The sequence below is a fragment of the Peromyscus leucopus genome, chromosome 7 (genome assembly GCF_004664715.2).
Source record: "Peromyscus leucopus breed LL Stock chromosome 7, UCI_PerLeu_2.1, whole genome shotgun sequence".
Taxonomy (NCBI): Eukaryota; Metazoa; Chordata; class Mammalia; order Rodentia; family Cricetidae; genus Peromyscus; species Peromyscus leucopus.
Window position 1 is genome coordinate 98,760,946 of NC_051069.1, and position 26,848 is coordinate 98,787,793.

The 26,848-nt window shown below is 46.8% G+C and overlaps 1 protein-coding gene across 4 annotated transcripts in view; it reads left to right on the plus strand.

Moving 5' to 3' along the window:
• Positions 1-26,848, plus strand: part of Kif9 (kinesin family member 9) — a 61,301-nt gene that overhangs the window by 23,517 nt on the left and 10,936 nt on the right. For 3 of the 4 annotated variants that reach the window (XM_028887038.2, XM_037207963.1, XM_028887040.2), the window contains 12 exons: positions 1,779-1,862; positions 1,972-2,064; positions 3,868-4,015; positions 5,237-5,301; positions 12,871-12,948; positions 17,182-17,250; positions 17,722-17,826; positions 19,224-19,279; positions 19,983-20,073; positions 20,951-21,084; positions 22,821-23,015; positions 26,476-26,690. In XM_028887038.2, the coding sequence (XP_028742871.1) occupies positions 1,779-1,862; positions 1,972-2,064; positions 3,868-4,015; positions 5,237-5,301; positions 12,871-12,948; positions 17,182-17,250; positions 17,722-17,826; positions 19,224-19,279; positions 19,983-20,073; positions 20,951-21,084; positions 22,821-23,015; positions 26,476-26,690 (1,333 nt within the window). Of the gene's footprint in view, positions 1-1,778; positions 1,863-1,971; positions 2,065-3,867; positions 4,016-5,236; positions 5,302-12,870; positions 12,949-17,181; positions 17,251-17,721; positions 17,827-19,223; positions 19,280-19,982; positions 20,074-20,950; positions 21,085-22,820; positions 23,016-26,475; positions 26,691-26,848 lie in introns of those variants that run through there. The other variant, XM_037207964.1, reaches the window with a different exon arrangement.

Below are 26,848 nucleotides of genomic sequence, written 5' to 3' on the forward strand. Positions count from 1 at the left end.
TGCTGGCTATATCCTTGAACACACAGAGATCTACCTAGCTCTGCCTACCAAGTGCTGGGATTAAAGGCATGCACCACCAACGCCCAGCTTTTGCTATGGCTCTAATAGCTCTGACGCCCAGGAAACTTTATTTATTAACATACAATTAAAATCACATTTCAGTACAAATAAAATACCTCCATATTTCCCCTTTTCTATTTTAATAAAAAGAAAAAAGGAAAAAGGTTATAACTAACATAAGAAAAACTATATACAAAAGTACAATAGCTATATACAATATATATAAGTAATAAATACCTAAACAATATCTAGTCCGTTTGTATTTGACAAATTAAGAGAAAATAATTCCACTATCTATCCTATTTTGGTCAGTCCAGAATGTACCTAATTCACTTTCTGTCCTAACTAGTCTTCAACTCCCTCAGAGACCCAAGAAGGAAATAATATTACATAGCAAAAATAAAAACAGGAAGTGCATGCAAGCAACTTCCAAAAAAATTTGTGAGTTGACAGAAACAGTCAGCTGCCTGGACAGTCACCTGAGGTTTCTCCGCAGTGTTGGGGCATCATCTTCAGCCTATAGACTTAGCATATCTGACAGACTCATTTGTGAAGTAGGATGTACACAAGGTCAACAGTTCAACCTCACATTGGGTGAGAGCAGTCCATGTACCAGAAACACCTGAATTCCACTAGTGTCCTGTCATGATTCAGGATTTTAAATTCTGGAAATTGTTGATGGTTTTTTAATTCAGCTGTCCATTCTTCTTGGCTGTGTATATATGGCTTCATCTCAGCATCCTGTTCTTCTCCACATCCCTCTATTAAATGCCAATCTACTATTGAGAGGCGTGAGCTTAGTTACTCTTCAAGAATAACTGTTTCAGCTGCTGTTCCATTGCACATCAGAAGCCATCGGCCCACTGCCTGTTCAGCTGCCTTCAAAGAAAAGGGCACTGTACCTTTTCCGGATTGCGAAGGCCACTTCAGGGATGGTGCCATATCGTCCTGGCCTCAGAAGATGCCTTTTGATAAAGCCATAACCACAATTGTTTTGGCAAGAATTAGTAGTCCTTTGTTTCATGTCCTATCTGTCCTGTTTGTTAACAGTTGATTCGAGGATACTTTGTTGTCCAGTGGCTAACTTTTGCCACAATGAAAGTTAACTCCATATGCAGTTTCTTCAATGCCCATATTTTCTCTGAAGTAGATTGGTACTGCCAGGAGCCAACATGTCTCATAGTCATAACAAAAAAAAAAAAGAAAAAATTTTTTTCAATAACAGATTATTAAGCTTGTTATAAAACAGTACAAAGTGCCATATTCTGTAGATCTCTGAAGGGTTTGAAGATGACCTGTCTATCTAAAATATATCTGCTCAGTTTTTAAAACATATCTAATATGACAAGTTCTATTGTAATGTCTAACTACTAACTTTCATTTCTTTATATCCTAATAGTTGGTAATAATAACATTCAAGGATCAGAAAATTGCATTACATTGTTAAATGAATGGTATGAGTACAATTAGAAATATACATATAGCATTTTCTAACAATATCAATTTCAAATTTGTATACAATGTAAGTCTCTGTGTTTACTTGGTCGGGTCTGAGGGTCTGTGGGACTGGCTGGTGATAGAGATTTGTCCTGACTGTGGGCAAGGCAGGAAAACTCTAGCTACAGAAGGCCCGGCTGATCATAATGATATGAGTATTGTAAAATTACTCAGATACCTTGTTTTCAGTTTTCAAAATGTCGCACATATTTCCTCTTCAGGGAGAGACCAACAGGATCATAGCCTCCCACACAATGAACAAAAATTCATCCAGGTCACACTGCATTTTCACCATCTACATGGAGGTAGGTGCAAGTTCTTTGTCCGGCCTGAGAAGGACTAGTGACTTCCCGTGGATGCCCCCAATCAGAAACTCCTCCCAGTGCGTTCTGAATTGTTTGGATGTTTTTGTAGGCCCACTCTCGGACCTTATCAGATGAAAAGTATATCACTTCCAAAATCAACTTGGTAGATCTGGCTGGCTCAGAGAGGCTCGGGAAGACAGGGGTAAGTGAGGGTGTGGGATACCCTGTCAACAAGCCATGGGCCTTGTGGGGTAGAGCCCGTGTGTGCCCCCCAGGCCCTGTGGGGTAGAGCCCGTGTGTGCCCTCCCAGGCCCTGTGGGGTAGAGCCCGTGTGTGCCCCCCCAGGCCCTGTGGCGTAGAGCCCGTGTGTGCCCTCCCAGGCCCTGTGGGGTAGAGCCCGTGTGTGCCCTCCCAGGCCCTGTGGCGTAGAGCCCGTGTGTGCCCCCCCAGGCCCTGTGGCGTAGAGCCTGTGTGTGCCCTCCCAGGCCCTGTGGCGTAGAGCCCGTGTGTGCCTATCCCACACTGAATGCCTGAGAACAACCGGGTGGAGTGGATCGCAGCAAGGGAGTCGCTGGAGGTCGAGCAGCAGCTGCAGGGTGTAGTTTGTACTCCATGGGAACTTAGTGTCTCTGCTAGAAATGAGGGACCTCACCGCATCCCAGGGACCTCACCCGCATCACACAAAGTGAAAGTAAACTGGAGTAAGCTTTTACCTCTGCCAGAGGGTACATTGCTTCATTCAGGTAACAAGTACACCCAGCCAAAAATAAGACAGGTCTTTATCCTAACACAAGAGTGCTGTGTCATTTCTCCATTGGCTGGGGTCTGACCTCACAGACTTTGGTGACTGGTGAAAATTGGTGCAAAGGAATTGGGGGAACGTGTCAGCATCTCTGAGTCATCAGGTTTTGAAAATCCAGCAAAGTCTTTGCATAAACAGTTTTATAAGGTAGGGAGAATGCAGTAGCATCACAGAAGGTTCATTCCTGTGAACTTTTTTTTTTTTTTTTTGGTTTTTCGAGACAAGGTTTCTCTGTGTAGCTTTGTGCCTTTCCTGGATCTCACTCTGTAGACCAGGCTGGCCTGGAACTCACAGAGATCCACCTGCCTCTGCCTCCCAAGTGCTGGGATTAAAGGCGTGCGCCACTACTGCCCGGCCTGAACATTATTTTGATGGGAAAGATTTGGGTTCCTTGTAGTTATCTCTCACCTGTAGTCAGTAATTGCTCAGCAAATGCTCCGCACTGGTATGGTCTCTCTGTATGGATATGAGTATTTACATGCATATTTAATTTCAAACATATTTTAGCAAAAATATTTTAACAAAAAATTTTCACAAGAGCATTTAGAGGAGCATTTGCATTTGTGTGTATTACTATATTTGTGTGAATATTATACTTGCTCAGGTATTTCATGTGCATTTGTATCAGGGTGAGTCTTGGAATGAGTATCATATGATTATTCATGGACGTATTCTTTTTGTTTGTTTGTTTTCTTGTTTTTCAAGACAGGATTTCTCTGTGTAGCCCTGGCTGTCCTGGAACTCGCTCTGTAGACAAAGCTGGCCTTTTGAACTCAGAGATCCACCTGCCTCTGCCTCCTGAGTGATGGGATTAAAGGCGTGCGCCACCACTGCCCAGCTTCCTGTGATGTTTTTATTGTTGTTTGTTTGATTGGTTGGTTTTTCAAGACAGGGTCCCTGGCTGTCCTAGAACTAGGTCTGTAGACCAAACTGGCCTTGAATTCACAAAGATCTGTCTCTGCCTCTTGAGTGCTGGGATTCAAGGCATGTACCACTACTGCATGCCCTGTGAGTTTTACTATTACCATTATCAGTAGCCCAAGAAGGAAAACACTCCCAACTTTGAGGAAAAGATCCTGGTTCTGGGAAGGAGGCTCCAGCCTGGCTGTAGTCTTTTGCATCACTATAAACTAGGAAGGGTAGACAATCTTAATAGGGTAGCCTCCCTCCTCTGTCATGAATGACCGGACATTTTGTTTGCAGTCGGAAGGTAGAGTCCTAAAGGAAGCCACCTACATCAACAAGTCGCTGTCATTCCTGGAGCAGGCCATCATTGCCCTTGGGGACCAGAAGCGGGACCACATCCCTTTCCGGCAGTGCAAGCTCACCCATGCCCTGAAAGACTCCTTAGGTGAGGGTGTGGTTGGTCCTCAGAAGTGAGGGTCTGTGTCCTGGGGAGGGCTAGGCCAGGCTCATCTGCCGTTCAGGATCAGAGAATCCCTTTGTCCCAGGGCAATGAAGTTCCTTACAGCTCTTCAGGAATGATGATGCAGTTAGACACACAGACAAGCCGTCTTCTTGCACTCTTGCTGTTCATGTCTTAGACTAGAGAGTCTCAAGCTTTTGCCTCTGCTGGGAACATTTTCTCCTTCTCCCTTGTCCCTAAAATGATTGACAGAGACCTGTGTGGCCTTGGAGACTCAGAGACAGGGCCTCTCCTATCATTTCCTTCTTTTCCTTTCTACCTTCCTGGACACAACAGTGGGAGCCACCTTGTCATCCCCACGTGTCTAGGGCTTTGTGTTGGGCCTAGTGACAGTCCCTGGTTTCTGGTCATCATCCTGTGATGCCATGAGCACAGCTCTAACTCTCTCCTTCCCTCCTGGGCTTTCTCCAGTCTCCAGAGTTGCTGTTCTCTCCTGGTTCCTTTTGTGTACGTCTTGTGGTCTCTCTCCATCCTCACCTCTCTGTCTCTTGACTCCTAGCCTCAGGCAGACTAGGGTTGTCTCTTCTGCCTCTAAGTCAGCATGGACTGTTAAAGGACCATAGTCTGGGAGGCTTAGGTGACCAACTGTTTTTCATGGTTATATAGGCTGGCAAGGCCAAGATCAAGGTGCCAATAGATTCCATTCCTGGCTTGCAGATGGCCACTTCTTTTTATTTGTTTGTTTGTTTGTGTTTTTTTTTTTTTTTTTTTTGGTTTTTGGTTTTTCGGGACAGGGTTTCTCTGTGTAGCTTTGGAGCCTGTCCTGGAACTCACTCTGTAGCCCAGGCTGGCCTCGAACTCACAGAGATCCACCTGCCACTGCCTCCCAAGTGCTGGGATTAAAGGTGTGTGCCACCACTGCCTGGCTGCAGATGGTCACATCTTGTAGAAAGAATGTTATGATTTTCTTATCTTACAAAGACAATAACCCCATCATAGGGGCTGTACATGCAAGACCTCATCTAAATGTAATTACCTCTCAAAGGCCCCCCTCCAGGTACATCAGAGTGGGTGTTTAGAGTTGGAATTATATGAATATTATGGGGATACAAACATTGAGTCCATAACAACTCTGTCAACCCTAAGAGATTCTCTTGTCAGAAAACTTACATGATTGTAGACTGTCCTGTGTTTTGCTTTCTGCAGGGGGAAACTGCAATATGGTCCTTGTGACAAACATCTATGGAGAAGCAGCCCAGTTAGAAGAAACGGTATGTAGAAACAGCCAATGGCTCAGATGGTACACTATCCATGGCATTGTCAGGGACCGCAGGCATGAATCTGAGCCACAGTTGCTGAGGGTGACAGAGACCGGGGTCTGAATATCAAGCAATAAACGTATTAAGGAAGAAGCTAAGGTGTGAGGCAGGCTTAACCTTGTGGGCTTATACAAGGAGGGCATAGTGAGAGTTTTGTGGAGACAAAGGACATGTTTGGGGGTGCTGCTCTTGTGAGGTGAATAGTTAGTAGAGATACATCAGAGCCCAATCCAGAAAGAAAAGTCCTGGCCCTAAGTCACTTAGAGTCCTGGGTGGAAGAAACCTCCACCAGAGGCCAGGGAGGGGAAGGGACTTTTTTTATTTCCTGAAGCTTAGGTAGGCACTGAAGTGGGTGGCATGAGAAGATTGGCAGCAGAATGCACAGTGTTCTGGTAGAGGTGATGGTGCATTAGAGATTGGCAGCAGGATGCCGGTGTCTGGTAGAGGTGATGGTGCATTAGAGATTGGCAGCAGGATGCACGAGTGTCCTGGTTGAGGTGATGGTGCATTAGAGATTGGCAGCAGGATGCACAGTGTTCTGGTAGAGGTGATGGTGCATTAGAGATTGGCAGCAGGATGCACAGTGTCCTGGTAGAGGTGATGGTGCATTAGAGATTGGCAGCAGGATGCACAGTGTTCTGGTAGAAGTGTTGGCAAGTCTGGAAATGAGACTCATGCCAGGAACACTGTGCTGCTCTACAGGTCTAAGAAAGAAAGAGAAAAGTTTCAGGGCCTTGATGGTTCTGGCTGTTCTCCTGCACATGGCTGGAGCCATGACAGAGTCTGAAGAGGGCAGAGCGGTGCACACAGAGGTGACGCAGAGAGATAGCCCAGTACAGGACACAGGTGGCTTGAGAGGGGCATCATGAACACGCTAGACAGGGTCAGTGTCCGACACAGCAACATGTGCATCCACTCCAGGCTGGGCTTCCCTCTCTCCTCTAAAGTACCGTGTCATAAGACAGGTTTGGAAAAACGGTCCCTAGCCATTTTACCACTGTGAATGCTGAAGGCAAGCTTCAGCTATCTGGAGAATTCACTTAGGTGAACTGGGTCATTTCCAGGGATGCTGTGAGGCAAGACATGCCTGTGGGGCCTCCCGTCTGTATGCACTAGAGATTGTCCCAGCACAGGGACAGCACTCTTGCTGCACACTCAGCGCCCTGGGACATGGGAAGCCAAGCCAAAGAGCTCTGGCTGACGTGAGGCAGCACCCCAGGGAAAGGCTTTAGGAACCTCCTGCTCTCATCTCACAACAAAGCACAGTGGAGCCCCAGAGGAGCTATAACAACACTGACCTCCTGGCTGCCTTATTAAGATAGATACCCTCGAGAACTCTATCCGTGCAGCTTGGGGAGGTCATTACACATGCTGGGACTTTTTAGTCATGGACTCATTTGGGGGTCACCATATGCCTTTCTGTGATAGGAATACATGATGCCAAATACAGGTGTCAAGGCGGTTAGGTGGCTCTGTAGTAAGCATTCCTATTGTAGTGTTGCTGTAAGAATGTGCCTTCGCTGGGCAGTGGTGCGCACGCTTTAATCCCAGCACTTGAGAGGCAGAGCCAGGCGGATCTCTGTGAGTTCCAGGCCAGCGATCCAGGACAAGCACCAAGACTACACAGAGAAACCCTGTCTTGAAAAACCACACACACAGACAGACACACACACACACACACACACACACAAAGAGAATGTGCTTTAGGGCTGGGTGGCGGTGGCACATGCCTTTAATCCCAGTACTCAGGAGGAAGAGGCAGGTGGATCTCTGTGAGTTTGAGGCCAGCTTGGTCTACAGAGTTCCAACCTGGTCAAGGCTACATAGTGAGACCCTATCTCAAAACAAGCAAAACAAAGCAGAAGAGCCTTGGGGTTAATCAGTTGGCTGTTCCTCTGGACACAATTCAAATATAACAGAGGAAAGGCAAAAAGTATCTTTAATAAAGTAGAAGGCAATTCTGATCGCTAACTATGCCCCTATTAATATTCTAGAGACTCAGTGACTATTACTGTTGTTGTTCAGTATTGCGAGCCATGATTGTATATTCTATAAGTGTCTTAATTTCTGAATATCTGTTTTCTCTTAATCCTTGTGTTTAAAAATCTATTTAAAAATATCTTTAGTAAACTCCAACTCTACTTCATAACCAAGGGAAAAGAAAGAGAAGAGAGATACCTTCCAGCACAGTTTATGGCTCCTCCTTCCCTCAGCTCCATCCCTGAAGTAGTCAGAGCACAGGAAGCAGCTCTCCTGGCACCTGAGACCTCCAGGGTCTTGTTCCCTCACTGCTCAGCAGCTCTGACCCTGATCTGAACCACAGACAGGGAAAAAGGGTCTTAGGGGTTTAGAACAAAGGTATATGAGGGATGTGGATGCTAATGAGTCTCTTCCCTAAATGTTTTTTTCTTTTCTTTTCTTTTTTTTTTTTTTTAAATTTTTCGAGACAGGGTTTCTTTGTGTAACAGTCCTAGCTGTCCTGGAACTCACTGTGTAGACCAGGCTGGCTTTGAACTCACAGAGATCTGCCTGCATCTGCCTCCCGAGCTCTTTTCTAATTGTTAAAAAAAAAAAAAATACTTGAAATGTGTTCCTGTCGTGCATTGTATTACTTTATGTAATAACAGTAGTGTGTGTGCACACACGCGCGATATGTGTGTGGGGGGGGCGGAGCGGGGACCAATGCCCTGAAGCAAAAGCAACAGTCATGCTTGGAGCAGGAGTCTGGTTTGGATCCCCACAAAACTAGTGCCTGTAACAAGAATTAGGCTTCCTTCTGAGATCTCTCTGTACTGAGCACATCAGAAACCGCACCAATGAGTCTCCCAGGAACTCATAAGGCAGGTCCTGCATCCCTGTACAAGGATGTGGTGAGAATTATGTAAGGTCACTCATATGACCACGGCAGAGCTCTTAACCACCAAACTACAACACTGAGGAAGAACCTCAGCAGTCCTTCCTTAGGGCCACTGCAAGGTGACCCATCCCCCTTCCAAGCCTGTTCCTCATTGACAGTCACCCACATGATGTGAGGCTCCATTCTCAGGCCTGCCGTGTGCTCCGCCCCTCATCCTACATCTGTGCATTGAGGCTGTTTCCAGGGTGCCTACTCACGTGGCTGCTCTGTTCTGCCCAGACCACAGGGACCCCCAAAAGACTACCATGGAGACCGAATTCCATATGTAAAAGCAAAGAGCCTTTATTTTAAGCTCAGAGCTTGCTCTCTCTCTCTCTCTCTCTCTCTCTCTCTCTCTCTTTGTGTGTGTGTTGGATGCAGCGGTGAAAGCAGAGAGCTCTGAGCCCAGGCAGGGTAGGATTTTTATCTAGCAAAGGTTGGGGTGAGGGGATTTCTAGGGTTCAGGACCTATTGGCTGACATTTGTCTAGGAGTACCTGTAAAGGGGAAATAGGTGTGTGCTAGGCTCAGGGACATCTGGCCATCTTATCTAACCTTATTTAAGGGTTGGAATGTTTGGGATGTCAGGTAATTCCTCATCCCTGGCCCATCCCTGGATAGTGTCAGCTTATGGCTTTTCCTGGATGGGATGTTGCCTACCAGTAAACCTGTCATGGCAGCTGTGTGGTCAGGCTGTTTTGCCCCACCCCACCCCATGGTCTCTAGTCATAATTGCCCTAGAAGGGTCCCCAGAAGTCACTAAGAGACATCGAGTCTACTTTGGAACAGCTTCTGCTTCTCTTCTTCCTCCTCCTTTCCTCTTTTTCTTGGGAGGCATTTCTTGAGAGGGTCTCATATACTCATGTATGCCAGATGTTTTTGAGCTTTGTGTGCAGCCAGATCCCAATTGGCCAGGCCAGGGTGTCCCATGTGTGTAGGGAAACATGGTGGGCAGATGCAGCAGAGGGGGGGGGCAGCTCGTGGAACAGTCGCTCACACCCAGGTGCTGCATCCACGTGAAGAGAGTTTATTATAACAAAGAGATGAGAAAGAAGGAGACAGGAAGGAAGAGAAGGGAGGGAGGGAAAGTGGAGGTGTGCACACCTGGGGGAATGGAGAGGGGGGGAGGGAGGGAGGGAGGGAGGGGAGGGGTTTTTCTTTAAAATGAGGCTTTCACATCAGGATGCACAGAGGCTCCAAGGGGCAGGTTTCCAAGGGGCGGGTCAGAATACTAACAACCATAAACAACCATGAACTCCTGATCCTCCTGCCTCCACCTCCCAAGTGTTGGGATTACAGGCATGCATCACCATGCCTGACCTGTTTTTCTTTTGGGCACTGCTAGGGATTGATCCCAGGGCTTCACACATGCTAGACACTTAACCCTATCACCAGACTGTATCTCTAGCATGTATCATAATAATAACATATCATTATTTTTATTGTTGTAGGGGGTGCACATGGCCAAAGGACAACTTTCAGGAGCTAGTTCTCTTTTTCCACTTTGAGTTTCAGAGATTGAACTCAGGTCATCAGGATTGTGTGGTGTCTTAGTTTTATTTCTATCAAAGTGATAAAAGACTGGGCATGTTACATGTCTTCCCCTATTGCTATCTGTGGGGCATTTACCCACCACCCCCACAGTTCCCCAGAGTTTTCTTGAGTGCGAGCAGCAGGAAATATTAGATAGAAGGACTTATAGCGGAGAATCTTGTGGAGATAGACAGAAAATAAAGGATAGCCTTGAGAGGGCCTGGAACCTATTCCAATGGGCCCTGACTGTCTCAGCCCCAGGGTTTTTATAGAGACGCCAAGGGGTGGAGCAAAAGACCTCCTCCCCCAGCACAGCCAAGTGCAGAGCATCTCAGACACCTGCACTCAGGCCCCTGGTCCTGATCATCCTCTATTCGAACCTGCTGGGTAAAGCCACCACGAGGAACCCGAGAACGGGCTCCCACAGCTATCAACCTTAGTTTTTGAGGTAGATTCTTTCAGTTAACCCCAACACTGGGGTTACAAGCACACATAGCCAATGCCTGGCTTTTATATGGGTGCATGGGATTTGAACTCAGGTCCCTTGCATTCATCACAAGTGCTCTTAACCACTGAGCCATCTCTCCAGCCCCCACCTTGTCTTTTGGGACAGGATCTCTCATTAATCTGGAGGTAGCCCATTAAGGCTAAGATGGCTGGCCAACCTCAAGGATCTACCTGTCTGTACTTCACCAGCTTTGAGATAAAGCTCATGCCACTACACAGATTTCTATACATGCATTCTGCAATCCAACTCAAGTTCTTGGGTCCTCATGTTTGTGTAGTCAAGTACTTTACCAACTGAGCTCTTCTCCCCAGACCCACACACGGCATGGTGGTGCACGCCTTTAATCCCAGCACTCTGGAGATAGAGGCAGGTGCAATTCTATGAGTTTGAGGCCAGCCTGGCCTACATAGAGAGTTCCAGGACAGCCAGGGCTACACATAAAGACCTTGTCTCAAGAAAACATACAGAAGGAAATAAAGGAAAAAATTAATTATGAATATGGTTTGCATGTTATTTCTTTTAGACTTTACTAATATAGACCAAGAGAGGTGGATAAAGAAGGGCAGGGTTCCTCCTGGAGGAGGGACACCGTGTCTGTCCCTTCATGTGAAGGAGAACTAGGAAGTGTCATGCTGGAAGCTGGTTTCTAGTCGGGCCTCAAAGAGCAGAGAGAGTAGAAAGACAGGAGGGGGAGAGGAAGAGTGCCGGAGGCAGGGGTGTAGACGGGATTCTAGACTAACAGGAGGAGGGGAAGAGAAGAAGAGTGCCGGAGGCAGGGGTGTAGACGGGATTCTAGACTAACAGGAGGAGGAGGAGGAGAAGAAGAGTGCCGGAGGCAGGGGTGTAGACAGGATTCTAGACTAACAGGAGGAGGAGAGGAAGAGTGCCGGAGGCAGGGGTGTAGACGGGATTCTAGACTAACAGGAGGAGGGGAAGAGAAGAAGAGTGCCGGAGGCAGGGGTGTAGACGGGATTCTAGACTAACAGGAGGAGGGGAAGAGAAGAAGAGTGCCGGAGGCAGGGGTGTAGATGGGGTGGGGGGGTGTGAACGGTCTCTTTAAATAAGAAACAGAGCCAAATGCAGAGGTAAAGCCCAGAGATCGAGCAGCAGCCAAGAGCTGAGACCACCTCCTTACCACCCTCTGAGAGAGAGACCTTCTTCCTGTGTCCTGTCCTTTTATTGCCTTTCTGTTCTGCCTTCTCATTGGCTCTAAACCCAACAACATGACTTCCTCGTCACTGCCTGTCTATACAGACCTCCAGGTCTCTATGGTTCGTACTAAGATTAAAGGTTCAGGTCACTGCTTGGCTGTGTCCCTGAACACACAGACTCTGCCTGCCATGGGATTAAGGGCGTGTGCCACCACCACCGGACTTGTGCTAAATAGCTTGCTCTTACCTCTGATCTCCAGGCAACTTTATTAACATACAAATAAAATCACATTTCAGCACAAATAAAATATCACTGTAGGGTGGCTTGAGCATAGGCATCTGGGTGGAAGATGGATAGGTATGGAATTAGAACAATGTGGGGCTGAGGATGCTCATCAGTAGAGAAAGCCTGAGTAGTAAGCTCAAGGCCCTGGATGTGATCACCAGCACTGTAGAAAGAAGAAAAGAAAAATAAATAGATCAGTGTGCAGTGGTGTGGTGGCGCACACCTTTAATCCCAGCATTTGGGAGGCAGAGGCAAGGCAGGTGGATCTCTGTGAGTTTGAGACCAGCCTGGACCTTATATCAAGACCCTGTCTCAGAAAGAAAGAAAGAAAGAGAGAGAAGAGAGAGAGAGAGAGAGAGAGAGAGAGAGAAAGAAAGAAAGAGAAGAGAAGAGAAGAAAAGAAAAGAAAAGAAAAGAAAGGGACTAGTGTCTGCATAGTGTACAATATGAGGTCCTGGCTACAGCATATGTCTCTGTCAACTTCCTATTTCTAGTGCTCCACTCTACCTTACTGAAGAACTCACTGCCAAGGTCTTGCTTGTTTATTAAGATTTATTTTGTGTTTATTTATGTATATGTGTGTCTGTGAATATGTGTATGTGCATGTGAGTGCAGGTACCCATAGAGGACAGAAGAGGGCATCAGATCCCCCATAAAGTTAGAGTAACAGGCAATTGTGAGCCTCTTACATGGGTGCTGGAACTGAACTTGGGTCCTCTGGAAGAGCAGCAAGCTCTCTTAACTGCTGAGCCTCCTCTTCAGCCCTATTTATGTATTTTTGATACTGAGTCTAATGTAACTGAAGCTGGCCTCCAACTTTATATGTAACTGAGAATGATCTTAAACTCTTGATCTTTTTGCCTCCACTTCATAAATACATGTGCCACAATGCCTGGTTTCCCCTTTTAATTTTATATTTTGTTGCTAAGAGTTGAGCCCTAGGGCCTTCCACATGCTAATCTATATCACTCATCTACATCCACAGATCCCCAAAATGCCCTTTTGATCAGTGTTCCCTTAAAGAAGTGAATTAATACCAGTTAAAGTCACCTGAAGAGTCTGAAGAGGACACGCCCTATAAGAAGGCTGCTCTTTGGGGTCTCATGTGAATGGTGAATCACCTGACAACTATCTGGTCTGTTTTTCAGCTATCTTCACTGAAGTTTGCCAGCAGGATGAAGTTGGTCACTACTGAGCCTGCCATCAACGAAAAGTATGATGCTGAGGTACTAAGGAGATGGTGGGCAGCTTCCCAACTCTGAGAATGATGTCTCTGTGTTTGCTACCAATCGAGTATCTGGTGGAGGTCATAAGGGAAGCCAGGCTTGTATGGTTTCCTTCCTGCCTCCACTAAAGATGTGCATGGAACCCTGGATCAATCCTTTTCCTTTCAGGGATAAGCCAGTGTCTTTAAGAGTCCCTGAAGACCCTGCTAGACTGCCACAAAAGTGGAAGGGCTAGATGATCTACCACTCAGTTCCCATGTGGGGCTCCAGGGACTTGGTACCTCAGGATTCCCCATGAGATTTCTTCAGCATTGTCTGAATCAGCATTGTCTCTCAGCATTGCCTTCCTGTCACTATGGAACTCCACCCCTCCACATTTATTTTGTGTATGTGTATGTGTGGGCACGTGTGTGGAGGTCAAAGGACAACTTGCAGGGGTCAGTTTTCGGGAAGATCATGAGTTCAAAGATAGCATAGGCTCCATGAGACATAGCCTCAAGATTTAACCCGCAGGTTAGAGAAATGACTCAGTGGTTAAAAGCATTAATTGCTCCTACAGAAGACCTGGATTCCATTCCCAACACCCACATGGCACCATCTGTGACTCCAGTTCTGAGGAATCCCATGCCCCCTTCTGTTCTCCCTGGGAACCAGGCACAAACATGGTACACACACACACACACACACACACACACACACACACACACACACACTCAGGCAAAGCACTCACACCCAGGCACAAACAAGGTGTACACACACACACACACACACACACACACACACACACACTCTCTCTCTCTCTCTCTCTCTCTCTCTCTCTTTCTCTCTCACAGGCAAAGCACTCACATGCATAAAATAAAAACAAATAAATCATTTTTAAAAAAAATCAGCCAAAAAGATGCTTATGAAATGATGGTTAATGGAGATGAGCATGTGCATGCTCCCATATTTCTGGCAAAAGGGTTAAACTTTCTAGGTTCTAAACTCTGAAGGATGATGCTGTCATGGAACTAGCCATGGTGTAGCAGGAATGTAGAGCTCAGTTCTGGTTCTTGAGCTCAGTGAGGATTACAAGCCCCTGGCTGACTAAACCCCGTCTATTCCGAGCTCTGATTCTGAGGTGATGGGGTCTGAGTATTTACTCCTTTCCTTCTGGTCCCCCCTCCTCCATTTTGTGGTCTCATTATATAATTCAATCTGTCCTCCAATTCCTGATCCTCCTGCCTCAGCTCCTTGTGTGCTGGCATTACAGACTTGTGCCACCACCACCCGATGAGGGGTTGTGTTTTTGAGTTTGCAGCTGCTGCATTTGCTGCTTCTGGCTTGGACCATCCTTGTTCCTTCCCTCGTTATTTGTGAAGCCTGGGCAAAACTGTCTGTTACAGATTCTTCTTGTGCGTATTTGTGTGCATTATACATATGCAAATGTGAGTACTGGAGGTCTTGCAGGACCCTGAACTGCGGGGTCTTCTGCTCCAGCTCTTTTCAGGCAGCTTCTCCCCAGGTAGTAAGAGAGGCTCCTACACCTGTCAAGAATTAGGAGGAACAGTTTCCTTGTTTGCAGGATAAGCTGGAGGCTGCTTCCTCTAAGAGGGTCCGCTACTCCTCTAAGAGGGTCCGCTACTCCACTCACCTTCTGATTGGACCACATGTGCCCCTGTGACACACTGAACAGTCATTCAGTGGCACTGCCACCATCTCAGCCAGACTTTCTGTATCCGGGACAAAGTGCATTCTCAAGAGTGAGGAGGACCAGATGGCTGAGAACAGCCACCAAAGACAGTCCACACTAGAAGGAGATCTGCTTGGGGCTTCCTAAAAGTCTGAGCTGGGATGTGGATTCTGATACAGGCCTTAAGTCTCAGACTAAATTGCCACAGAACCACCAGGATACCAGGGGCCTGTCAGCAAGCATGCGTGGTAGCAGGAGAACCTTAGTACCCAGGCGATCTGACTGGATGAGGCTAGATTATAGCAAGCCTGTGGTCTGAGAAGACATTTGGATCAGTGGTAGACACAGCTGTGGTCACTTGTTTTGGTAGCAGCTCCCTCCAGTGGTCATTTTGTGACAAAGAAAAGCCTGTTCATGGTGAGAAGTCTCAGGGAGAAATTCCTTGTGCATCTTTTACAAAATATATTCAAGTATCAATGTAAGTGATTTGGCAAGTTCTGTTGCTCAAAATCTATCGTTTTCTACTTACTTGAATCTATGAGGTACTCTCTGTATGCCAGGCACTTTCCTTTCTCCTTCCCTCTTCTTCCTCCTTTTTAAAAATTTTGTGACAGTTGCAGTATAGCCCAGGCTAGTCTCTATGCTATGTAGCCAAGGCCCAACCTTGAGCTCTTGACCCTCCTGCCTCCACCTACCAAGTGCTAGAATTACATGCATGTACACAACACCACACCTGACTTTTCCTTCCTTTGTTGTGGTGCTAAGGCTTGACCCCAAGGCTCACACATGCTAAGCCACACCCCAGTCCAAAGAGTGTTCATTGATAAATGGATTTTAGGAGGTGGTGGACCCAGGTGGAGGCAGCAAATCACTGGGGTGCATTTGAAGGGTGTAGCTTGTTCTTGGACCCTTCCTCACTCTCTCTGCTCCCTGGCCACCATGAGGTGAACAGCTTTGCTTTAGCACCCACCCACCCACCTCCACATTAAACCTCATTTCTGGCCCAAAGCAATTTGCTCAGATTTGATTGCTGGTTTTTGAAACAGAGTCTCACTATATAGCCCTGGTTAGCCTGGAAATTGTTATGTAGCCCAGGCTGGCCTTGAACTCACAGAGACCTGCCTGTCTTTGCCACCTGAATGCTGGGATTGAATACATGGACTACTGCATGTGGCTTGCTCAGATATTTTGTTACAGCAACAAAAGTGACTAACACAGGGATCAAGCCCTTACCACAGGAGCCTTCAGTGGACATTTAAGAGCCAAGCCATGGGAGTCCAGCATGGTAGCACATGACTGTAATCCCAGCACTCAGAGAGCCCGCCCAGAGGATCAGAAGGTCAAGGTCATTCTTGGCCACATGATGGCTTTGTAGCCAGCATGGGCTACATGAGACTCTGTCTCAAATATATGTATATATATAGTGATTTTTTAGAAAGAGCAGTGTGAGGTGAGGAAGAGATTACCATTTTAAATAGAGTGATTATGATACCCCCAATTTGGGAGTGTTTGAATGAAGATTTTTCTAGATGTTTGAGATGAACCATGGAATACAGTAAAGTGTCCCTGGGCAGAGGGGATGGGTATGCAGAGGCATAAGTGTACCAGTATGTGGGCAGTGGAGTGAATCAGAGAAGAGCAGTAGGAAAGAGGTAATGGGGGAAGATCATAAAGTGTTATCTCAGGTCACTGTTATTTTACAGAAATCTATAAGGATAACTGTAATCCTTGTGACACTGTTTATCATTGCAGAAAAGGAGGTAAAGACCTGGGGAGGTGGCTCAGTTGGTAGAGTATAAACTAGGCATGTTGCTGCATACTGTAACGCCAGCATTTGACAAGTCGGAGTAGGAGGATCCGATCTTCAAGATGGTCAGTTACAACGCAAAGCCCGAGGCCAGCCTGAGATACACGAGGGTTTGGTGGATTGAGGTGCTTGTCATCAGCACTGTGGTGGCACCTCAGTTCACTGCCCAGGATCCATGGTAGAAGGGGAGACTGAGTCCTGCAACTTGTCCTCTTGACCTCCACATATATGCCATGGTCCAGGAAGGGCCATATCTTGGGAAACTAGGGAAAATCCTGGAGCTACTGGGAGTTGGATTTGAAGACCTGTAGCCTGTGCTTCCTGTTCTCAGTCTCCCTTGATGAAAGAAGCCATCTTAAGACCAAGCTCATTCTAGCTGGAGAAGGTTCACCAACAAGGATGGAATGTCCTAGACACTGAGAACACACTCTGGATTACCAGGAATAACCAGGATATCTGGGTCCAAATTAAGAAATTGAACATCTAGCTGGGTGTGATGGTGCATACCTTTAGTCCCAGCACTCTGGAGACAGAGGCAGGTGAATCTCGGTGAGTTTGAGGCCTGCCTGGTCTACAGAGTGAGTTCCAGGAAAGGTGCCAAAACGACGCAGAGAAACTCTGTCTCCAAAAACAAACAAGCAAACAAACAAACAAAAAAAAAAAAAAGAAAGAAAAGAAATTGAACATTTGGTGCGAAGAAGCCAGGTAGTTTTTCTGATGACCCTCTTCCCTACTTCTTATATTTCCCTGGCAGAGAATGGTCAAGAACTTGGAGAAGGAGCTGGCATTGCTTAAGCAGGAACTGGCCATCCATGATAGCCTGGTGAGGAACTGGATGTGGGGGAGGAGGGAAAGCTGCTGGGAGGAGAGAGGGGCAAACAGCATAGTAGGTCAAGGCCAGGGGCTGTGGGGTGGGTTAGGAAGCAGGAAAGGATCAGCAGTAGGCATGGGGGGGGAGGTGGGGTCCTCCAGGGGCCTACCTGGGCTTATGGTCATGATTCTGATGGTCCTCAAGGCAGAGCCAGCATCTCCCTACCTACCTTGTGGTTTACTGAGACTTCTGGTATGGAGCAGCAGGCTTCATGTACAGTCCCCTTCCCCATTGTCTCTCTGACCCATGCATCTGGCCTGTTTTCAGGCCTTCCCCACCAGGACCAGACAGTAAAACAGCCAGCCAGCATAGGCATCAGATACTCTCCCAGCCCCATACTTTGGCTCTCAGAATGGCCTTTGCTGCTCCTCCTTGGACTCAGGTTCTTGTTGCTTATGTAGCACATGTTCTTCATTCCTCAAGTCCAACCGCACTCTCGTGAATTACGACCCCATGGATGAGATCCAGATTGCTGAAATCAACTCCCAAGTGCGGAGGTACCTGGAGGGGACGCTGGACGAGATCGATGTAAGTTGTTCTGCTGTGGGGACCACCATGCTCAGCTAGCTTGGACTTCCTGAGTACTGCCATGTATGGAATGGGTGCAGTAGATGGGAACTGGTGTAGACCCTAGCTTCCATGTTTAGGGTTACAAACCTGTGGAGCTGTACACAACGTGCAGTGGGCTGGAACAGTCTTCTACCAAAGGCGGTCTATCTCATGGGCACAAGCGCAGGTCTTGAGGCAAAGCTGTCCTGACACAATCCCAGGTTCCTCCAGCCGAGTGACCTGGGCTGACTGTTGAGTAGCCTCATCTGTGCAGCAGAGGGAACACAGGCCGAGGTTGGGTAAATTGCCCCCTGAGATAAGCTTGGCTGTGCCTGGTGGCATGCAGCTGATAAAGGATGGTGGTCAGGTTGATTGTCGGTAAAGGAAACCCGCCCCCCAGAGCCCACTCTTGGAATTTAAAAGGAGAGAACAGCAGGCACACAGGAAGAGCTAGAGAAGGGGATGTGTCTTGGCTTTTACAGCGTAGCCATAAAACCTTTCACCAGGGAAACCTTTCACATGGGCTCTATCCCTCTCATGGCAATCTGTAAGTCCAGGGGATCTGATGTCCTCTTCTGGTCTTTAAGAGCATCAGGCATACACATTCATGCAGGCAAAGCACTCATAAACATAAAAATTTTTAAAAAATCTTTAAAAACTTAAAAATAGTTTTTAATAAAGGCTCAATGAGTACTCACTTTTAAAGCTATTAATCAGGGACTCGGGATGTGACTCGGTTGACAGAGTGCTTGCCTATTGTGCAGGTTTGCATCCCCAGCATCACATACACAGGGCCTAGCGGCACATGCCTGGAATCCCAGCACTTGGGAGGTGGAGGCAGGAGGGTCAGAACTTCAGGGACATTCTCAGGTGTACAGCAAGTTCCAGGATGGCCTTGGATATATGAGACCCTGTTTCAAAACAGACAGATGGACAAACAACAACAAACCATTAACCAAGTGTATCTCTCTCTGCTCTTGGAAGTGTTAGTAATACTTTGCTGAGAGGCTTTTAAAAAGATATTATTTTACTTTCACTTATTATGTGTATATATGTGTATCTGAGTGTGGGTTTGAATACTTTCACGCAGTACCTGTAGAGGCCGAAAGAGGCTACCATAATCCCCTGGAACTGGAGCTAAAGCATTGTCAGCTATCTGAGGTGGGCACTGGGAACCAGCGTGTCCTCCGCAAGAGAAGTGTATGTTCTCAACTGCTGAGCCTTCTCTCCAGAGTCCGCCGAGAGCCTTCTGCACTTACCTCATTCTCAGAATGGGATGGTTCAGAGTCAGCTAAGGGCTCCTGACTTCTCTGCTTAGACACAGCCTAGTTCCTAGGTTCTGCTGTCTAAACTCGGCTTTGCTCTCTTCCTGCCAGATAATCAATCTAAGACAGATCCAGGAGGTGTTCAACCAGTTCAGGGTGGTTCTGAGGTAAGTCTCACCCTACTAGCCCCATCTCATTCTTTTTCACACTTTCTTCTTCATTTTCTATGGCCTAGGCACTTGCCTTCAAGAAAACACTCCTATGTAAGTGTGTGTGTGTGTGTGTGTGTGTGTGTGTGTGTGTGTGTGTGTGTGTTTGTGTATGAAGTGCATTCTGTGCTATGTGAGGAACCAGATGTGACTGTTTAGGGTGTGTCCAGGTCCCTGATGGATGTTTTCTGAGTTCATTAATTGGGCAGGACTCTCTGGAGTACCAGCTGTGAGTGTGCCCAGAGCTGGGCCTTGTGGATCTTCCCTGTCCTTTACTTCAAGGAGCACTTACAGTTTATTTGGGTGCAGACCGATTGCCTGAGCAGCTCGTGCTAGTTGGTATCAGACTGGTCATTTGACTCCGAGGGTCCTGTTAGAACCTAGGCACAGTCCTCATGCAGGTTTACAGGTTATTAAATATCATCTTAGAGCTGATGCACTGGCATGTGATGTGACTCTGTAGGTTTGGGGACCGGACGATGGCGGAATGTGTACACTGTGAAAGGGATGGACCCTTTGGTCTGCATTGTCTTTTGACTTATGATGAGGCTGTGGCTCCATCACCAGGGCTTTCCCTAACCAACTTTTAATCTAATATTTGGACCTTAGCCCAGTGGACTTAGCAGGGCCCCCATTACAAGTGTTATCTCACTCTCCCAAGCCAACAGGAACAGGAAGTGGAGTCTGCCTTGCGCAGGAAGTACACTCTCATAGACAAGAATGACTTTGCAACTATTTCTGCTGTCCAGAAGGTAAGCATGGTTGCCTCTTGCTGACAGCACTCACCTCAGACTTTCTATCTTTGGTCAACTTTTACAGAAACTGCAAGAGTTCTTAGACCAAGATAACACCAGGATGACCATCGAGTGCCCTGTACATAAGTAGGGGCTGGAGAGAAAGTTCAGTCAATAAAGTGGTTGTTGCACAGACATGAGGCCTTCAGTTCAATTCCCAGAACCCATGTAAAGCTGGGTATGGTGGTGCATCCTTGTAGTGCAAGCTCTGGAAAGGTGTAGAAAGACAGATCCCTGGGGCTTGCTGGCCAGCCAGCCTGACATAGTTTGTGAGTTCCAGGCCAATGAGAGACCCAGCAGTAAACTGTTCTTGAGAAATAACACTCAAGGTTGACCTCTGGTTTCCACATCCACATACAGACATACACAGGAAAAAAAAACGTATACCACTTTTGCATTGAGAATGATGTCTATAAATTAGAGATATGGCTAATAATATATATGACCAATGCTTGGAACCAGGTTGGAACTAAGTCTTAAGATCTTTAGAGAGTATTGGGTGGTGGTGGCACACACCTTTACTCAGAAGGCAGAGGCAGGCAGATCTCGAGATCTGATCTACAGATCTGGTCTACAGAGCAAGTTCCAAGACAGCCAGAGCTACAACACAGAAAAACCCTGTCTCAAAAAAACAAAAAACCAACAACAACAAGAAAGGAAAGTAGACATTAATTTTCTAGGGTTCAAGGACAGCCTGAAGCTGGCAGCAGCAGCCAAATCTGGGTGTGTCTGGAGAACATGCTCACCCAAAGTTTTGGGCCATGAGCACTTGCATTCCTGAGAGGCTCAAACCTCTAATATAACCCATGTCCCTTGTCCTGACCTCTCTATCCAGGCAGGGCTTATGGATGCTGAAGGTCACCTAGTAGGTGAACCTGATGGACAAAGCTTTGGACTTGGGGTTGCTCCTTTTTCTATCAAACCTGGAAAGAAACTCAGGTCTAAGAAGACACTGAAAGATCAGTTCAGGTGAGAGATCTGTTTTGCCTCCTAGCAAAGAACCTAGCCTAGCACCTAGGCTCCTTGGTGGAGAGAGGGCACAGCATGGCCTCCCCCTCTCCCATGGCATCTTAACTGCTAGTGCTCACTACTGCCAATGCTGGGAAATCTGTGGGGTTCAGATCAGGGCCATACCCTGAGTGTTCCCACTCATTCTCATAGCACCCCCAGTGGAACCAATGTTACCATTTCACTGAGTAACTTCCCAATGTGATATCAACTGTTAAGTAGTAGGGTCGCAGGGAAGAGCCCTCCCAACACCAGGCACCGCTATGCCCGCTGGTTCTTCTGTGATACTTCCCACAGGTATCCCCCTTGAGATTCCCCCAAACCATCTAAATCCTCAACTCATCTTTTAGGTGAGACTCAGTTTATTGTTGTGCTTGGGGCGGGGTGAGAAAGGGTCTCACAGTGTAGCCAAGGATGGCTGCTCCCAGACTCGTGATGATCCTCCTGCTTCATGTCCCCAAAAGCTTACATTACAGATATATCTCATCCCACCCAGCTAAGACTCATTTTTTAAGTGCGAGTAGTCCCTAGTCTGCTGCCCAGGCCACTCTGGGTCGCAGTAGCAGAGTACAGGTTTCAGAGTTGAGACCTGGGCTCATCTCCCTTTTCTGTGTTTCTTACCCTTAAGAGATTTCCTTGTGTGAGGCAGGTGAACTGATCTGTACCTGTTTTTGTATCCCTAAAATGGGAATAATGATATTAATAATGATAGCATCAGAGCTAAGGGCGGCAGTCCTTGCACATAACTTCACGTGGAGGCTGGTCTTCTCAGCCACACCTGAGAAGAAAGGGGGCTGAATGTGTTATCCACGCCTGTAACCCCAGCACCTAGGAGGCAGAGGCCATAAAATTGTGGATTCAGGGCTGGTGAGATGGCTCCACAGATAAAGGTGCTTATAAGCCTGAGGACCCAAGTTCCATCTGTGGAACTCACGTAGACGTAGAAGAACCAATTACTCAAAGTTACAAAGTTATCCTCTGACATCTTCTCCAAGTCATGGACTCCCTCACACACGGTAATAATAAAGTAAAAAAAAAAAAAAAAAAAAAAAAAAAAAAAAGCTTGTGAGTTTGAGGCCTCATGGGGGTACATGATGGTACAACCACCCTCCCTCCCTCCCCTGCAGAAAAGGAAGGGAAGGGCAAGGGAAACAGGAAGAAGGGGGAACAGACAAAGGAAGAAAAGGCAGAAGGAAGGAATGAGGAGGAGCCATGGGGATGTAGCTCTTCTGGTAGGTGCTTGCCTAGCAGGCACAAAGCCTGGCTTTGATACTCAGGAGGACCTGAGCTCAGTACCCAATAGCCATGTCCGACGGCTCACAGGGGCCAGTAACTCCATCTGCAGGGACAGCTGGCATCTCTGACCTCACAGGGCACTGCTCTCATGCTCGTGCCCACATACATACACAAATGTTTTTAAAAGATAGGAGCTGCCAGCCGCCAGGTATAGTAGTGTACTACTCCTTTAATTCCAGCACTTAGGAGGCAGAGGCAGGCAGAACCTTGTGAATTCTAGGCTAACCAGGGCTACATAGTAAGACCTTGTCTCAAATAAATAAATATGTAAATGATACATAAATAAAATAAGCAAGCAAGCTAAATATGGTAGGTTGCTAGGTTTAGTAGGCTTGAGCAAGGTCTTATCTTAGGGTCTTTGCCAATGCCTGGGCCTTGGTGTTTCCCTGACTTTTTTTCAGCTCCTCGGCAAGAAAGGAAGGTGCCAGCAGCCCTGTGAGTGGAAAGGACTTGGATGTGGTTTCCATCTCCAAGACTCAGCTGATCCCATCTTCCAGAGATGGGGATGTCAAAGACATGCTTTCACGAGACAGGGAAACGTCCAGCATCGAGCCCCTTCCCTCGGACTCTCCAAAGGAAGACTCACGCCCGCTCAGGTAACCATCCAAAGACAGGGAGATCTTCCACCAGATCAGAGCACACCAAACCAGAGTGTGGTCCTCACATGTTGGGTAAATGGTGCCTGCAGCAGAAGAGAAACAAACAGGGGAAACAGAGAAAGTCCAAAAGGAAGAAATTTGTAACATGTATGCAATGCAAAATGATCCAACCTCAGTCTTCCAAGATACACGAGGAAGAATCATTTTAGGGCCTGGGAAAATAGCTCAGCCAGTAAAGGCACTTGCCACCAATTCTGACAACCTGAGTTCAATCCCCAGGACACACGTGAGAGAACCAATTCCCCATTGTCAGTTGTCCTCTGACCTTCACACACATGCATGCGCGCGCGCGCGCGCACACACACACACACACACACACACACACACACACACACAAACACAAACATCATTTTAGCACACATCAATTATTTTAAAGTGACATGTCTTTTGCATAAGTAATACATTCTAGAAGCCCACCATGGGAGTGTATACCTGTAATCCTAGCACTTGGGAGGCAGAGGCAGGAGGATTAGGAATTTAAGGTGACCCTTGGCTACAAAGAGTTAGAGACCAGCCTGGGATACATAAGACCTTGGCTTTAAAAGTGAACCACTGGAGCTGGGGATCGATGGGTGGGTAAAGGTGCTTGCCATGCACCTGTGATGACCTGGGGTCCCCAGAACCCAGGCAAAGCCGGGTGTCTAGCAGCAGTACCTGTTAGTCCCCATCCCTACAGTGAGATGGAGGCAGAAACGGGAGAAGCCCTCAGGACAGCTAGCGTGGCATTTGCTGTAGAAAAAGAACAAAGAGACACTGTTTCAAACATTGTGGAAGGCATACCCCAACACCTGCAGTTTTCTGATCTCTTGTCCATATCCATATTCACTGATGGACAACAGGGGAGTGGGGTCAGATTTTAGGATCCAGGCTGAGGAAATAGAAGGGGGGACATGAAAAAATCATGTTCATCACATCATTAATGAGAAAAAAAAATTTTTAAAAAGTAAACACTTTTGATAGTTAGTATTAGATAAAGGGCATTGAATGAATTATTATCCCTGCCTCTGGTTTGTACAAGCACACGCATGAAGACCTTCTTCTGAGTCTATGTACATTTCAGAACATTCAGAGAAGTTCAAGAGTTGCACAGTGAATGCCCATACACTGAGAGCCCTCTAGTTTCTGTTGGCAGGCTATTATATTTGTTTCCATCTTGTGTTGTCTTTTTAAAAATGCAGTTCAAATAACTTGTCAATATCAGTCCACATCGTTCTGTGCCAACAGTTGTATCACGTTAACTGTGGTTCTTAGAGAATTCCGTGCATAGGGGGGTATGTATGGTGCATGCACATGAGTATGTGGGCGTATACCCCTATCCTGAGCAGCACATCTAGTGTCTTTCCCTCTTACTCTTTGTCATAAACCTCAAGACATAGTCTCTCACTAAACTGGAAGCTTGCTATTTCAGCTAAACTGGCTGATCTGGCACCCTTGCAGATCTGTCTGTTTTTGCTCCCTAGTGCTGGAGGTATAGACATGATGCTTGACTTCTTATGTGGGTTCTGCATTATTGTATGTGACTTTTCCTGAGGAGACATGAACCAGTGACAGAACAAACTAACAGTTCCTCCAAAGTCCAAGTTAGTGAACCAATGACTCTGTTGGGGTTTCTTATAGGAGCATGGGTGACTTAAAGGCGTCTACATCACCAAAATGTCTACCCCAGCCTTGGTGATGACTCATAAAAGCTACACCCCTGGAACTCTGTGTGACTTGTAGGCAGCTGGACAAGTCAGAGGACACCCCCTCCCACTGCAGTTTACTGTTTCTATAACCTTGGGAAAGGGGGTCTGGTAAATCGTGTGTCAGGAACTTCCTGAGAGTTATGAGTTGTTTACTTTCTGAGTCTCATGGGCTTCTGTGCTGGTTTGAATAAGAATGGCCCTCAGGCTGGAGAGATGGCTCAGAGGTTAAGAGCACTGACTGCTCTTCCAGAGGTCCTGAGTTCAATTCCCAGCAACCACATGGTGGCTCACAACCATCTGTAATGAGATCTGGCACCCTCTTCTGTATACATAATAAATAAATAAATCTTAAAAAAAAAAAAAAAAAAAAAAAGAATGGCCCTCATAGGCTCCTATGTTTGAATGCTTAGTCACCAGGGAGTGAAACTCTTTGATAGGATTAGAAGGATTGTTGGAAGAAGTTTGCCACTAGGGGTGAGCTTTGAGGTTTCTTTATTTTATTTATTGTTTGGTTTTTAAAGACAGGGTTTCTGTGTATAGCCCTGGCTGTCCTGGAACTCATTCTAGACCAGGCTGGCCTTGAACTCAGAGATTCTCATGCCTCTGCCTCCCAAGTACTGGGATGAAAGGCATGTGCCACCACTGTCTAGCTATTTTGTTTTTAAATTTATTTATTTTTATTTTATGTGCGTTGGTGTTTTGCCCGCATGTATGCCTATGTGAGGATGGCAGATCCCCTGGAACTGGAATTATAGACAGTTGTGAACTGCCATGTTGGGAATTGAACCCAGTGCTCTTAACCGCTGAGCCATCTCTCCAGCCCTGGGCTTTGAAGTTTCAAAAGCCTATGCTGGGCCCAGAGTCTCACTCTGCCTGCAGATCAGGATATAGCTCTCAGCTGTTTCTCCAGCACCATGCTGCTGTGTCTGCCCCCATGCTTCCCCTGCCATGATGATAATGGACGAAGCCTCTGAAACTATAAGCAAGCCCCCAGTTTCCTTTGTAAGAGTTGCTGTGGTCATGGTGTCTCTTCACAGCAGTACAGCGGTAACAAAGACAGCTTGCTTTCTTCCTCCTGGAGGGAATTGCTCTGTAACATGGCGATATGAACTCAGGTCCTCAGACTTACAGAACAAGTCCTCTTAGCCAGACCCTGAGGTCCCCTCAGAGAAAATTTAATACCATGAAATAATGCCTCTGTGAGAAAAAGAAAAGATCATATATTTTGTGTGGCTTCAACCATTTAAAAATCTGTCAAAGAGGGCTGGAGAGGTGGCTCAGAGGTTAAGAGCACTGGCTGTTCTTCCAGAGGTCCTGAGTTCAATTCCCAGCAAGCACATGGTGGCTCACAACCATCTGTAATGAGATTTGGCGCCCTCTTCTGTATACTTAATAAATAAATAAATCTTTAAAAAAAAAAAAATCTGTCAAAGAAATCTCAAGAGATTCAACAGACTCTGGATCCAGATAGGTGACAGTGATTTTGTTTTCAGTTTCTTTCCTTTCCTCAATTTTTGTAGTGGGCATGGATCCTTGGAACAAAGATGGGGGATTGATTCCTACAGACTAACTTCCATCTGACATAAACAATGGATGCCTAGGATCTCTACCCTCTGCCCTGGGAAGTCACAGGGAAGAAAGATGACGTACCTTGTGTCTCCAAGACAGCGGTTCCGTTCTTTTTCCTCTTTGACCTCTCCCTCTGTCCCCAGACCCAGCACCCCACCCTCGAAGCCTGTGGCCTTTGAAGAGTTTAAGAATGAACGAGGTAGTGAGATCAACCGCATCTTCAAAGAAAACAAATCCATCTTGAATGAACGAAGGAAAAGGGCCAGCGAGACCACCCAGCGCATCAATGCCATCAAGCGGGAGATTGACATGACCAAAGACTCACTGAATTTCCAGAAGTCACTACGGGAGAAGCAAGGTAGATGTGAAGGGAAGATGGCCAGGGCGATGTGGGGCTCAGAGCCACCAAGTTGTTAGTATGGCAGCCTTGGAAACTGAAGGACCAAGATAGGAGGGGCCAATAGAGAGCTTTAGGGTACAGACCTATGTCATCCAGCAGGCTCTAGGCAGCCCTTC